Below are 13,218 nucleotides of genomic sequence, written 5' to 3'. Positions count from 1 at the left end.
CATGATCAGAATTCATGGAAGTTACTTCTGTGTTTCTGTGTTTGTGTTTATAGATATTCCACATACACAAAGTCTATTTCAGCTGCCCTTGCTTTGTCACCCCCACCAATCTGAGAACTAATGCTATGTATGAAGAGGAACATAATAAGAGACCTGCCGGATCAGGCCAATGGCCCATCTAGCCCAGCATCTTGTACTCACAGTGACCACACAAGTGCCCATGGGGAACCCCAAAACAGGACCTGAGTACAACAGCACTCTCCCCAACATAGGAGCCAAATCCAGGGAGCCGGGGGTGCTTGGGCACTCACGATAATATAATTGTGGGGGCCGGGCACCCACAAAGTCAACGAGAAAAGGCAGCAGGTGGCAACAGTACTGCCTCTGAGAGAAAAGGAGTTCAGCGCCACCCTCCACAGCCAGCAAGTGAGGCAGCCTTTGGGGGGGGGGAGCAGAGTCTCTCTGCGTCTGGGTCCAAGCCCCTCCCTGTGGAAAAGGGTGCCTTGCTGGCTGTGGAGAGGAGGAGGAAGAGGCACACACACAACGTGAAGGTGTGTGCATGTGCCATTGCATGTCCGCATTGCGGTGGCAGGCACCCACAATCCTGAGGGTGAGTTGGCACCCCTGCCTCCCCAGTTGTGATTCCCAGCATCTGGTATTCAGGGGTGTACTGCCTCCAGCAGTGCAAAGCGAAAATATCCACTGTGGATTGCAGCCATTCAGTTGCTCACGTGGCTTGGGAAGTTTTGAGATTAGATTATGGTCCATTAATTCTTCTTTCCCATTGCATGGTTACTGATGTTACCCTCTCCAAGGCGTTTTTCTAACAGCAATATTCATCATAAGAATCATAGAATCATAGAGTTGGAAGAGACCACAAGGGCCATCCAGTCCAACCCCCTGCCAAGCAGGAAACACCATCAAAGCATTCCTGACATATGGCCGTCAAGCCTCCGCTTAAAGACCTCCAAAGAAGGAGACTCCACCACACTCCTTGGTAGCAAATTCCACTGTCGAACAGCTCTTACTGTCAGGAAGTTCTTCCTAATGTTTAGGTGGAATCTTCTTTCTTGAAGTTTGAATCCATTGCTCTGTGTCCGCTTCTCTGAAGCAGCAGAAAACAACTTTCTCCCTCCTCTATATGGCAGCCTTTTATATATTTGAACATGGCTATCATATCTCCCCTTAACCTTCTCTTCTCCATGCTAAACATACCCAGCTCCCTAAGCCGTTCCTCATAAGGCATCGTTTCCAGGCCTTTGACCATTTTGGCTGCCCTCCTCTGGACACGTTCCGGCTTGTCAGTATCCTTCTTGAACTGTGGTGCCCAGAACTAGACACAGTGCTCCAGGTGAGGTATGACCAGAGCAGAATACAGTGGTACTATTACTTCCCTTGATCTAGATGCTATACTCCTATTGATGCAGCCCAGAATTCCAGTGGCTTTTTTGGCTGCTGCATCACACTGTTGACTCATGTCAAGTTTGTGGTCTACCTAGTTTGTGGTCTCCTAGATCCTTTTCACATGTACTGCTCTCAAGCCAGGTGCCACCCATCCTGTATTTGTGCCTTTCACCACCACCCCCAAGTGTAGTACTTTACATTTCTCCCTGTTAAAATTCATCTAAGCTTTCTTCAGGAGGATTATGTGTATCTTGCACTATTTGTGAAGAACCAAATTTCAACTATTTGCTAGAGAAGTATGCTATCCATTGTTTTTCTTTTTTAAAAAAAAATAGGCCCTTCAGTGGGTAAGACTTAAGCATCCTTCTCTCTAGTAATGTTTGAGAATTCATAAGAATGCGAGAAGAGCTCTACAGCATCAGAACCAGAGGTCCATCTGTTCCAGCATCCTCTTCCTCACAGTGGCCAACCAGACTCATTTATGAAGCCCATTGACCCTCTATCACAGTTGTCTCCCTGTGTCTGGTATTCAGAAGGATGATGCTTCTGGTCCTGGAGATGGCATACGGTCATTATGGTGAGTGCTATCATTGGCTAATGGTCTCAGAGGGTCAGACTAGAACCCAGAAGACCAAATCACTGGATGACTTTGGATCAGGGGCGTACCCAGGATCAAAACTAAGGGGGGGCAAGCCATGGTCGTTCAGGGGCGGGGCCAAGGCACAGGAGGGGAGGGGCCACAAAGTGGGAATGTGGGCGGGGCTACAGGGCCAGTGGGCCCGACGACTCTGCGGCGGCTGCAGCCACTAAATGAACCCCCTAAACTCTCTCACACAAAATTCCCCTGCTCTGAAGCAGGGCCGTCTCTAGGCCCAGGTCCGGTGGCGCGGGGCGCCAGGCCACCAGGGGCGCCGCTGCGCCCGCTGAGAGGCGCGGCGGAGGCCGCCCCAGGCGCGCCTCTCAGCTGTTCAGCGGCTTCAGGCTGCTTTCCGGAGGCGCGTGGGCCTGGGGCCGCCTCCGCCGTGCGCAGGGGCATCGCAACAGGGGGCGGGCAGCACCCCCTGGCCCAGGGCCAGCCCTACGGCCAGGCTGGGTTGCGCAGGGCTCCGGCCCTCCAGGCGGCAGCCGCTCAGTGAGCTGCGCCCGCCGCTGGGAAACGGGGCGGAGTGGGGGCGCCAGAGGGATCTGTCACACCAGGGTGCCAGGGCGCCAGGTATGCTTAAGACGGCCCTGCTCTGAAAACACCTCTCCCATCCATTTACGGCTAGCCACCCCCCTGAAAAACCCCTTTGGGCCCCGCTTTCCCTCCTCCAGGTCCCCCCCGAAGCCTTGCCAGTTCCCACCCTATATATCTGGGATGGGGAAGGAGCTCAGAGGTCTGCTAGTCCTGGGGGGCCATCCCCCCGTAGCCTGGGAGGATACTGGGTACACCCCCCCCAAGCTGAGACCCTCAAAGAAGAAGAAGAAGCTGCCACCGCCGCCTCCCCATCGCAAGGGAGCAAAAGATGGGAAAGGTGGGGTGGCACAGCGCAGGCTTGCAAGCCCCCCCCCAGCTGTGATGCTACGGCGGCGGCAGCAGCTCCCCCACCCTCAACGCCCCTCTCTCGGCAGGGGCAGGAAGGGAGAGCGGCTGGGGGGGGGCGCGCATTGCAAAGAAGGAAACAGCAGCCAATGCCCGGAGAGGGCAATGCACACAGGGGGAGCGGAGAGCTGTGCCGCCCCCCCCAAGGCAGCTCCTTTCCTATTGCCGGGGGTGGGGGGCGGCGAGGAAGGGTCACTGCCGCTGGGCTACTCCTGCCGCCGGCAATCCGGCGCAAACGCCCCCACGCAGCTTCCTTGCAGCAGCCACGACCACCGCCTTCGGGCACCGCCCCCCACTCCTCCTTTGTGGGCTTCTGCCCGCCGAGGCTGAACTGGCTCCTGTTGGTGCACTTCCTCTCCCGGCCCAGGAGGAGTCTCAGTAGCAACTCCTAACTCAGGCGGGGTAGGGGGGGTACGGAGGGGGGAAGGGGGCGATTCCCAGCCCGCGGCACCGACGATCGCAGTGCAGCCTACCGGGAGGCAGAGCACGGCAGCGGCTGCAACCAATGCAGGGAGCCGTGTCTCCTTCGCTTGCCAGCTCAGCAGAACTCTTAGGCAGGAGAGGCAGCAGGGCTTTCCATTGGGAGGCGTGAAGGCTTTAGTGGGTGGGGAATGGTGCAAATGTAGGCAGGGTGGGCTGAGAGGAGGAGCCGCCGCACCAGCAGCGTTTCCTCCCCCCCTCCCGTGTCAACAAGCGGGGCGCCTGCGCAGGGTATTTGCTTCCCTAGTCGGGCCCACGGTTTGGCCTTCTGGGGGGCAGCTGCACCCCCTGCCCCATGCTGGGTACACCCATGCTTTGGATCAGTCACTCTCTTTTCCTCAAACCCGCCTCGCAGGATTGTTGTGAGGATAACAGGGGGAGGGGGAGAACTCTGAGCTCCTTGGCGGAAAGGTGGGATATAAAATGCAATAATAGTTACAATGAAATAAATAGAATGAGATTTTTTCCTATGTGAATGTTGTTATTTAACCTCAGTTCATTGGGTGTTTTTTTTGCGGGGGTATATTCTTTTTATCAAAAATGTATTAGTTTGGTCTACTACTTTACCACTTGACTCTTGATGGACAATCTAAGTCTGTTGCTTTTCAATTTAAAAACAAAACAAAACAAAACTTTTCTGCCTCATTCTCCAATTAGTGTGCAAACAAATGCTAATTGATTTCCCCTTCCAAAGCAGTTTCTCATTATCAGCTTCCCCTAATGTACCAAGAGAAGAAAAAGTTTGCTACTAACTCTCCAAAACTTTGTGGCCTGATTAAGCCCCATGCCTATAAATTAATTTTCTTCACCTTTCTGCAGGATACCCCCAATGGCCTACAAAACTTATCGAATTAATTAAAGTGCTCTACAGTCTGAAACTTCCGCCAAGGGAGATGTTCAAAAGGATTTTGCTAACTTTTCTCCTACTGTAAATGCAGTAACAGTTTTTTCCTGATATAAAATTATACATATATAATGTGTGTGTGCGCGTGCGCATGCGAGTGAGTGCAGGAGCTTTAAGATGTTTGATTTCATGTACTCATCCTAACTTAGACCCCATCTGCACTGTGCATTTCAAACAGTATCATAGAATCATAGAATCATAGAATCATAGAGTTGGAAGAGACCACGAGGGCCATCCAGTCCAACCCCCTGCCAAGCAGGAAACACCATCAAAGCATTCTTGACATATGGCTGTCAAGCCTCTGCTTAAAGACCTCCAAAGAAGGAGACTCCACCACACTCCTTGGTAGCAAATTCCACCGCCGAACAGCTCTCACTGTCAGGAAGTTCTTCCTAATGTTTAGGTGGATTCTTCTTTCTTGAAGTTTTAATCAATTGCTCCGTGTCCGCTTCTCTGGAGCAACAGAAAACAATCCTTCTCCCTCCTCCATATGACATCCTTTCATATATTTGAACATGGCTATTATATCACCCCTTAATCTTCTCTTCTCCAGGCTAAACATACCCAGCTCCCTAAGCCGTTCCTCATAAGGCATCGTTTCCAGGCCTTTGACCATTTTGGTTGCCCTCCTCTGGACACGTTCCAGCTTGTCAGTATCCTTCTTGAACTGTGGTGCCCAGAACTGGACACAGTACTCCAGGTGAGGTCTGACCAGAGCAGAATACATTGGTACTATTACTTCCCTAGATCTAGACGCTATACTCCTATTGATGCAGCCCAGAATTGCATCATACCACTTTAAGCAGCAATGGCTTCCCCAAAAGCATCCTGGGAACTGTAGTCTGATAAGGGCAAGGAGAGTTGTTAGCTGACTCCTTTCCCCCTCTCTGGGCTACAGTTCTCAGAGTGACTTACTGTAAAAATCAATCCCTCTTCCCTGGGGCTACATTTCCTAAGATCCTCTTCAAGCCTTTGGTCTCCACTGCACCGGGTAACAAGAAGAATTGGGCCAAGCATTCAAAAGTAAAGTCCAGTCTGGTCCATCTCTCTCTCTCTCTCTCTCTCTCTCTCTCTCTCTCTCTCTCTCTCTCTCTCTCTCTCTCTCTCTCTCTCTCTCTCTCTCTCGTTCAAAGGTAGGACTGCACAAGCTGAGGCACTCAATGGTTTACCTTTGAAACATCACATACCTGTTGTGTGTCCCAGAAAAAAATGGGACATCCCTTTTTTTCCCGTGCGAGATCACAACAGCCATTTTGCGTGCTGCGAACTCTTGCCGTCTCACCCTGAAAAAGCACTTTTCTCAGGGTAGAGTGATGTGTGGGTCACATGACTCACCTTGGAGTGCATCCCAGAAGACACACATGCTGGTATTAGATCTCCAAAATTTGGAGGGTATGACATCAGAGTGGTTATCTTACATCCTCCCAGTGCCTTTTCCCTGTCCAAAGCTGATTTTTCACACAGTAGCTATCACTGGCAGATTTCATGAGAAAACTTTTAGAAGAGGAAAGGCTCATCAGGTTTGTTTACCATTGACCCAATGAAGCAGATTGCAACAAGCAACCAAATCTAGCAACAGATCAGCCATTTTTTACTATTCTTTCACCAGGATACCTGATAGGAGCCTCCTATGGGAACTTCTGGATGTGAATTTAGGGCTGTAGCCAACTAAGTTCTAACCACTGAAATTAATTGGCCTCAATTGGCAGCTATATTAATTTCAATGGGTCTATTCTGAGTAGGACTAACTTTGAAGACAACTCTTAGTATTGCAAAAGGAGTTGTTCAGATATTGCATGTGTGTGTGTGTGTGTGTTATTTGAATTCCCCCTGAAAGGGTAAATCTAAGATTAAATGGGAATGGGGGATTCTGATGCCAACAATGTTGTGAAGATGCTGGCAAAAATGTGTATGCATAGCACACAGTGACTCGTTTTATGTGAACAGAGGTCACATGAGGGTTGCTAGTCAAAGCTTTGCAGAGCTGCAATTCCCAGCACCCTTAGTAAACTGCAGTTCCCAGACTTTGGGGAAAGCCATGGTTTTTGAAGTGGTATAAGAGTGCATTAAATGTATGGTATGGGTGTAACCAGGGACTTTTTAACCACCCTGGCAGGATGTATGAAATAGGGCACAGGCTTCCTGCCTTATCTACCTCAGAGGGTTGTTGTGCTGAAAAAAACTGCATAGGTAACATTTCCTAATATTTGCTGCCCTCTAGTGGGACTTAAAGGGTTATTTAATCTTCCACAGCAAATATTTCTTCCTTGAAAAAGATACAGTGATAGGTATGTGTGAAAGGAATAAGAACACAATTACCACAAAATGCTTAAGTTTTCTTAAAACAGCCATACTGGGAGTAAAAGTGATTACCAGTATCCAAATACATAGAACTGAGCTTTCTGTTGCTTGAAATTCAAGAGGCACACATGATATGCCAAAACAAAATAAATAAATATTTTTTGTTTTAATTTTATAAATTTCAATTCCAATTTTTTATTTTTATTTTTAGTTTTTGTGCACAGTAAAAGTTGTCATAAGAGTGATTTTGACAGAGCTGAAAATGTTTGTGAAATGCCATGGGTAGTTTCACCTCAGCTCTAAAGACAGCATTTCTGTCAGAAAAGATGACTTTTTTCAAAAGCATGTTGATTTCAAATATACAGCATGTTTAATTACAGGTCTTACACTTTTACATAGGACTTTTAAAAATCCAGATTTCAGAGGTGTTTTCACAGAGCATTGCTAGAAACTTTGCTAGATAATTAGCTTCAATCCTTTTTTCAACAACTGATTAGTTCCCAAGGTCCAGTTTACTTATTAACTTCTTAAAAATTAAACCATATAAGTTGAGATGCCTCCAAGGATCAAAACTTGCCTCTCACTTTAGAGTAATTAATTCTCTATGGAATGATTACTAGGAAAAAACTTATTAAACTTTTTAAAAAAAATAATGATGATGATGATGACGACCTCTAGTAACCTTGCTTGATACCAGGAAGTCAGAAAACAACTGAATGAATACCAGATCACCTTCTCATAGACCAGCATGTAGACAGTGGTGAGGTGGTCAATTCTAAAGTGCAGGAACCTATCAGTACAGCCCCACACCCAACATGGGAGTCCACAAAAGTGTTCAGGTGTGGACTATATACATCAGTGATAGCTCAAATGGTGCCCTCCACATGAAGTTGGAGCGTTGGTACTGCTGTCCCTGACCAATAGCTATACAGCCTGAGGCTGATGGGATTTGTAGTCCAATAACTTCTGGGGGGCATCTTCTTGGTCATCCATGATCTGCATACAGGCACATACACATGAGGCAAAGGACACAGAATATATTATCCAATGTATGAGGGTCAGAAATACGGAAATTCAATGCACGGTTTCCTTGAAAGGAGCCATGAGTGGTTCATCCAGTGGGGCAGATTGCAACAGTGAGGGCATGTGATGATGGCAGCGCTGTGTGGCCCCACCATCAGGGTCAATACAGCTCCCCTGCCATTGCACACATGCAGCCCTGCCCTCACTGCCCATACCTGCCAAGTTGCTGTGAGAGAAATAAGGGACCAGGCCGAAAATAGCAGACCGGAAGTAGCGCTGCTGCCATTTTGGAACTGGGCGGAGCATGCTCAGAAGTGACTTTTGATGCTGCTTTGCCCAGTTCCAAAATGGCCGCCATGCCAGAAGTCGCACTGCAGCCATTTTGGAACTGGGCAGAGCAGCATCAAAAGTTGCTTCTGAGCATGCACCACCCAGTTCCAAAATGCCCGCCGCGCCAGAATAAACCAGGGAAAAAATAAAAAAAATCTGTTTTTTCAGCTAGGAACAGCTGGGGAAACGGGGATTTCCCGGGGAAAACAGGAGACTTGGCAGCTATGCTCACTGCCACCTTCCTCTTCCTCTTCTGGCAAATGCTCAGCTCCACCTTACCAGGACAGATTTTTGAGGAGTGTTTACTTCTGACTGCTTTGGTTCAATGGTTCTGAAATGAAGGGAAAGAGTGGCCCGTACTGTGTGCTTCCATTGGTTCCGGGCTCTGATATGACTCCTAGAAACATGCCAGTTGATCCAATAAAGCAGGAAGTTGATTATTATACAATAAACTGGTGTGGTTCCCTCTTCCATCAGATGCATAAGTATGTACTTGTAATTTTTCTTTGACTTTTTTTGTAGTAGGGTCTGGGGAATGAAGGCTCAAATCCTTGCTCAGTCTTGAGGCTCACTGGATGAAATTGAGCCATTCAAAGTGTATCAGCTTTACATACCTCAGAAAATGGTTGTGTGGAAAAAATAGATACAGCAGAGAGATGTTCATGGTGAGTTCTGGCACCTCTTTTTTATAGAAACACAATAGCACTGCCTAAAACTATGATTCAATGATCTTCAGACTATGAAATGAGGATCTGGTGATAATTCAAAGGTTTTGCAAACCAATAAAGGCTTTTGTTTTCAGGAGAAATCTATTTATTTGGGCTTCGTGGGTCTATTTTAACCAGTTCATAACTCCCCTTCCTTCCATCATTTCAAACTGCATTAGTTTCTCTGCATTTTATTAAATACATGATTGCAGGCAAAAGCATTTTTCAAGGCATCTTGGACCTGCCTGTTCCTCAGGCTGTACACAAAGGGGGTCATAAGAGGACAAACCACATTGTTAAGAACGGCCACAACCTTGTTGAAGTTTTGCCCACCATCCCGCTCAGGTATGATGTACATAGTGATGCAGCTTCCATAGGTGACAGTGACAACGGTGATGTGGGCAGCACAGGTGGAAAAGGCCTTCTGCCTCCCTGCAGCAGTTGGGATGTGGAGAACAGTTGAGATTATATTCACATAAGACACAACAGTGATAGCTAAAGTCCCCAGTAGCGTAAACACCGAAAGAATAAAGCTGGAGAGCTCTAGGAAATGTGTGTCACCACAGAGAAGACGGAGTAATGGTTTGCTGTCGCAGAAGAAATGGTCAATGATGTTTGAGTTGCAAAAGGGAAATTGAATGAACAGCATACTCTGCGCCAAAATCACAGCAAGTGACCCAATCCATGAGAACAGCACCAAAAATGTGCAGAACTTCTTGTTCATGATGGTGGTGTACCTTAGGGGGTTGCAGATGGCCACATATCGGTCAAAGGACATCACAGTCAGCAGGAAGAAATCTGTGGTGCCCAGGAAGAAATAGAAAAATGATTGGCTTAAACACCCAACATACGAGATTGTTTTCCTGCCAGATGCAAGGTTGAACAACGCCTTTGGGACGGCAGCAGTGGTGTATCCAATTTCCAAGATGGCATAATTCCGGAGGAAGAAATACATGGGTGTCTTGAGGTGGGAATCCATGAGAGTGATGGTAATAATGATCATGTTTCCCGTGACAGCTATCAGGTACATGATTAAGAAAAGGACAAAGAAAAATATCTCTAGTTTGCCATTCTCCGTGAATCCCAGCAGTAGAAACTCATTGATCTTTGTTTGGTTGTCCATAAAGTATTGACTTTCATGAGTTATCTGCTGGCAAAAGAGGAGTATAGATAAGTAGCATTATTATCATTATTATTATCATCATTATTAAGAAGTTAAGCCAAGCCTGCCTGGATCAGACCAGGGAAGCATATAGTTCTGCCTCCTGTTTTGTACATTGACTCAGAGTCGGAGTTATAGAATCATAGAGTTGAAAGGGACCACACCGATCATCTAGTCAAAACACCTGCAATGCAAGGATATTTTTTCCCAGTGTGGGGCTTGAACCCAAGACCCTAAGATTAAGTATAGGCAGTTTCTGTACCTGAAAGGGAGGTGACATCATGCCCTTTGCCTCAGGCTCCATAATAAGGCTCTCATAATAATAATAATAATAATAATAATAATAAGGCTCTCCATAATAAGGCTCTCATCATGTCCATTGTATTGTGACTGCCTCCGCCCTGAAAGAGAGTCTGACTGCACTGTGACAATGGTTGTATTACCAAAATCAGAAGCTGAGCCATTGGGATTGTGGCAGAAAATTGGCACAACAGCTTTGCTAACCATCACGGAGCTCAGGCCAGAAAATCACCATGTTCGGCATCTGTGGCTTGAAGTCAGAGTACATAGAAGCCTTTATGACCAAAATGGTTGTGAGAGAGTTCTAACATTTCAAAAAGTGTGTAATTGGAGTTGAGCCACATTGCCTGAAAGACCACAGGTGGAAGGGAGGGAATACTATGAATATAATAGCAAAAGTGGTCAAATTCTGCTGTAATTAATAACAATAACAATTAATACTCCACCCATCTGGCTGGGTTTCCCCAGCCACTCTGGGCCGCTTACAGCATATATATAAAATTGTAAAACATAAGACATTAAAAATTTCCTGATACAGGGCTGCCTTCAGCTGTCTTCCTTCAAAAGCATTCACCCCCTCTAGTATTTCCCCTTAAATCTGGGGGTGTTTTTTGTTGGGAGGGGGAGTATTGTAAATGTACTGTATGTAATTGAAATAGGAACAAGCAGATCTACTGATTTTGGCTCAGATCTCATTCACATGCCTTAATTCTGTTTCTACATCAATTTGATCCTTTAAAAATAATAGTCCTGCCAAACAGATAAACATAGATATATAGATATGCTGTCACACACTTACCCTTATTATGCAGTTAAATGTGTTTTTTTCCTTGTATTTATATAGGGCTGGACACACCCTTTCATGGGGCCAGTTGTCTCTCAGAAAAGGAAGGATTTATGAGTGACTTTTTAGAGTAAGTAAAACTGATTACAAACTGCTAAGGATTTCTGCCATAATTTGAGGGGGGGGTTGTTGTAAAAGAAATAAGTTGAAAGGGGAGAGAAGAAATACTTAGCCCCCACTCTGCTTTCTGTGTGCTGCTGCACTCAGGCCCTACATACAACCTTCCTCTAGGCATATAACAGGCTGTAGTTGCATTGATGTTGCCAGTTGGAAGATGGGATCGGTATCTTTGTACCTAAGGAAAGGGTCTTCAACCAACTACAAACATTGCAGCCACTAATCCATCACCCTACAGCCTCCCTAATTTGCTAGCCACTTTGTAAAAAAGACCACACGTGTTCAGATTTCCTCCTCTTCAGATAGTCTTTGAAGGCTTCATTGACCTTCTCATTCCTTAAAAGGTAGAGGGACCCCTTACCGTTAGCTCCAGTTTTCACCGATTCTGAAGTTGCGGCGCTCATCTCGCTTTTTAAAATAATAATAATAATAATAATTTTTATTGGATTTTACATAGAGAAAAAAGAAAAAAAGAAACGAAAAATTTGAACGAAAGAAAAGAAAAAAGATACAAAAATGCAAAACAATATCATCACATCTTATTTCTTCAAAATTCTTCACTTCCCCTTCTTGCCATTATATTATAATTAACTCATAACATTTCCAAATCTTAACTAAACATCCTAGAATTACATCTTAACTCCCATTTCATATCTTGTTTATAGATAATTCTTGTTCATCTCGCTTTATTGGCCGAGGGAGCCGGCGTGCAGCTTGCACTTCGATGTGCTTTCGAACTGCTAGGTTGGCAGGAGTTGGGACCGAACAACAATTCCTTAGACTATAAATAAAAGGGATTAGAAATGGTGGTAAGGACTGCAACTCCCTTCTGGACATCCCAAGATCGTTCCTGGCTGGGCAAGTAGTACATGAATATTGCACTGCCATAAAAGATGGATGTGACTCTGGTGTGAGAAGTGCAGGTTGGAAATATCTTTTGCTGACCTTTTATGGAGTACTAGTGGTTTTCAGCCCGTTCAATAACGGGCGCTAGAATCCTGGGGTTCGGAGAAGCGCTTGCGCAGCGCTTCTCCGAACCCTGGGACCTGTCCTTGCTGTCGGCGGCAGGGGGACAGGAACGGAGGAGGAGAAAGCGCTGCTTTTTCCTTCTCCGTTCCTCTCCCGCAGCCGCCGACAGGAAGCAGATATCCCAGAGTTCGGAGAAGCGCTTGCGCAGCGCTTCTCCGAACCCTGGGACCCGTCCTTGCTGTCGGCGGCAGGGGGACAGGAACGGAGGAGGAGAAAGCGCTGCTTTCTCCTTCTCCGTTCCTCTCCCGCAGCCGCCGACAGGAAGCAGACATCCCAGGGTTCGGAGAAGCGCTTGCGCAGCGCTTCTCCGAACCCTGGGACCCGTCCTTGCTGTCGGCGGCAGGGGGACAGGAACGGAGGAGGAGAAAGCGCTGCTTTCTCCTTCTCCGTTCCTCTCCCGCAGCCGCCGACAGGAAGCAGACATCCCAGGGTTCGGAGAAGCGCTTGCGCAGCGCTTCTCCGAACCCTGGGACCCGTCCTTGCTGTCGGCGGCAGGGGGACAGGAACGGAGGAGGAGAAAGCGCTGCTTTCTCCTTCTCCGTTCCTCTCCCGCAGCCGCCGACAGGAAGCAGACATCCCAGGGTTCGGAGAAGCGCTTGCGCAGCGCTTCTCCGAACCCTGGGACCCGTCCTTGCTGTCGGCGGCAGGGGGACAGGAACGGAGGAGGAGAAAGCGGCGCTTTCTCCTCCTTCCTTCCTCTCCCCCAGCCGCCGACAGGAAGGACGCGCGCACTCTCCCCCCCCCCGCCTCCTCCAACCGCCGCTCCTCACGGCCAGGGAGGGTTGTGAGGAGGCCTTCGCCGGCCTCCACCCCGGCGGGAGCGGCGGTTGGAGGAGGCAGAGTGGGGGGAGAGTGCGCGCGCGCAGTCTCTGCTGTCCAATCCCTGTATCCCTGGGGCACATGCGCAGTGACCCAGGGACACACGGGACATCTGGACGCAGGGACAACATGGACATTATTATATAGGATATGTGCAAGATGGTGGCAAGTTTTATTACTGGAGCATAGTCACAGAAAAAATGGTCTATGACATTA

The 13,218-nt window shown here is 47.6% G+C and overlaps 1 protein-coding gene across 1 annotated transcript; it reads right to left on the bottom strand.

The window, feature by feature from the left end:
• Nucleotides 1–8,906: 8,906 nt before the first annotated feature.
• On the bottom strand, nt 8,907–9,854 carry LOC118095701 (olfactory receptor 6C65-like). The gene has a single exon (XM_035136933.3). The coding sequence runs from the start codon at nt 9,852–9,854 to the stop codon at nt 8,907–8,909; it is 948 nt and encodes a 315-aa protein (XP_034992824.3).
• Nucleotides 9,855–13,218: the final 3,364 nt, after the last annotated feature.

Source organism: Zootoca vivipara, chromosome 12, assembly GCF_965207765.1.
Source record: "Zootoca vivipara chromosome 12, rZooViv2.hap1.1, whole genome shotgun sequence".
In the NCBI taxonomy this organism is placed as follows: Eukaryota; Metazoa; Chordata; class Lepidosauria; order Squamata; family Lacertidae; genus Zootoca; species Zootoca vivipara.
The sequence above is the reverse complement of the archived record's forward strand: the minus strand, read 5'-3'. Positions and strand labels throughout refer to the sequence as shown.

What these genes read in the sequence shown, in the direction of transcription:
- LOC118095701 (XM_035136933.3), bottom strand. Translation starts at nt 9,854, where the DNA reads ATGGACAACCAAACAAAGATCAATGAGTTTCTACTGCTGGGATTCACG.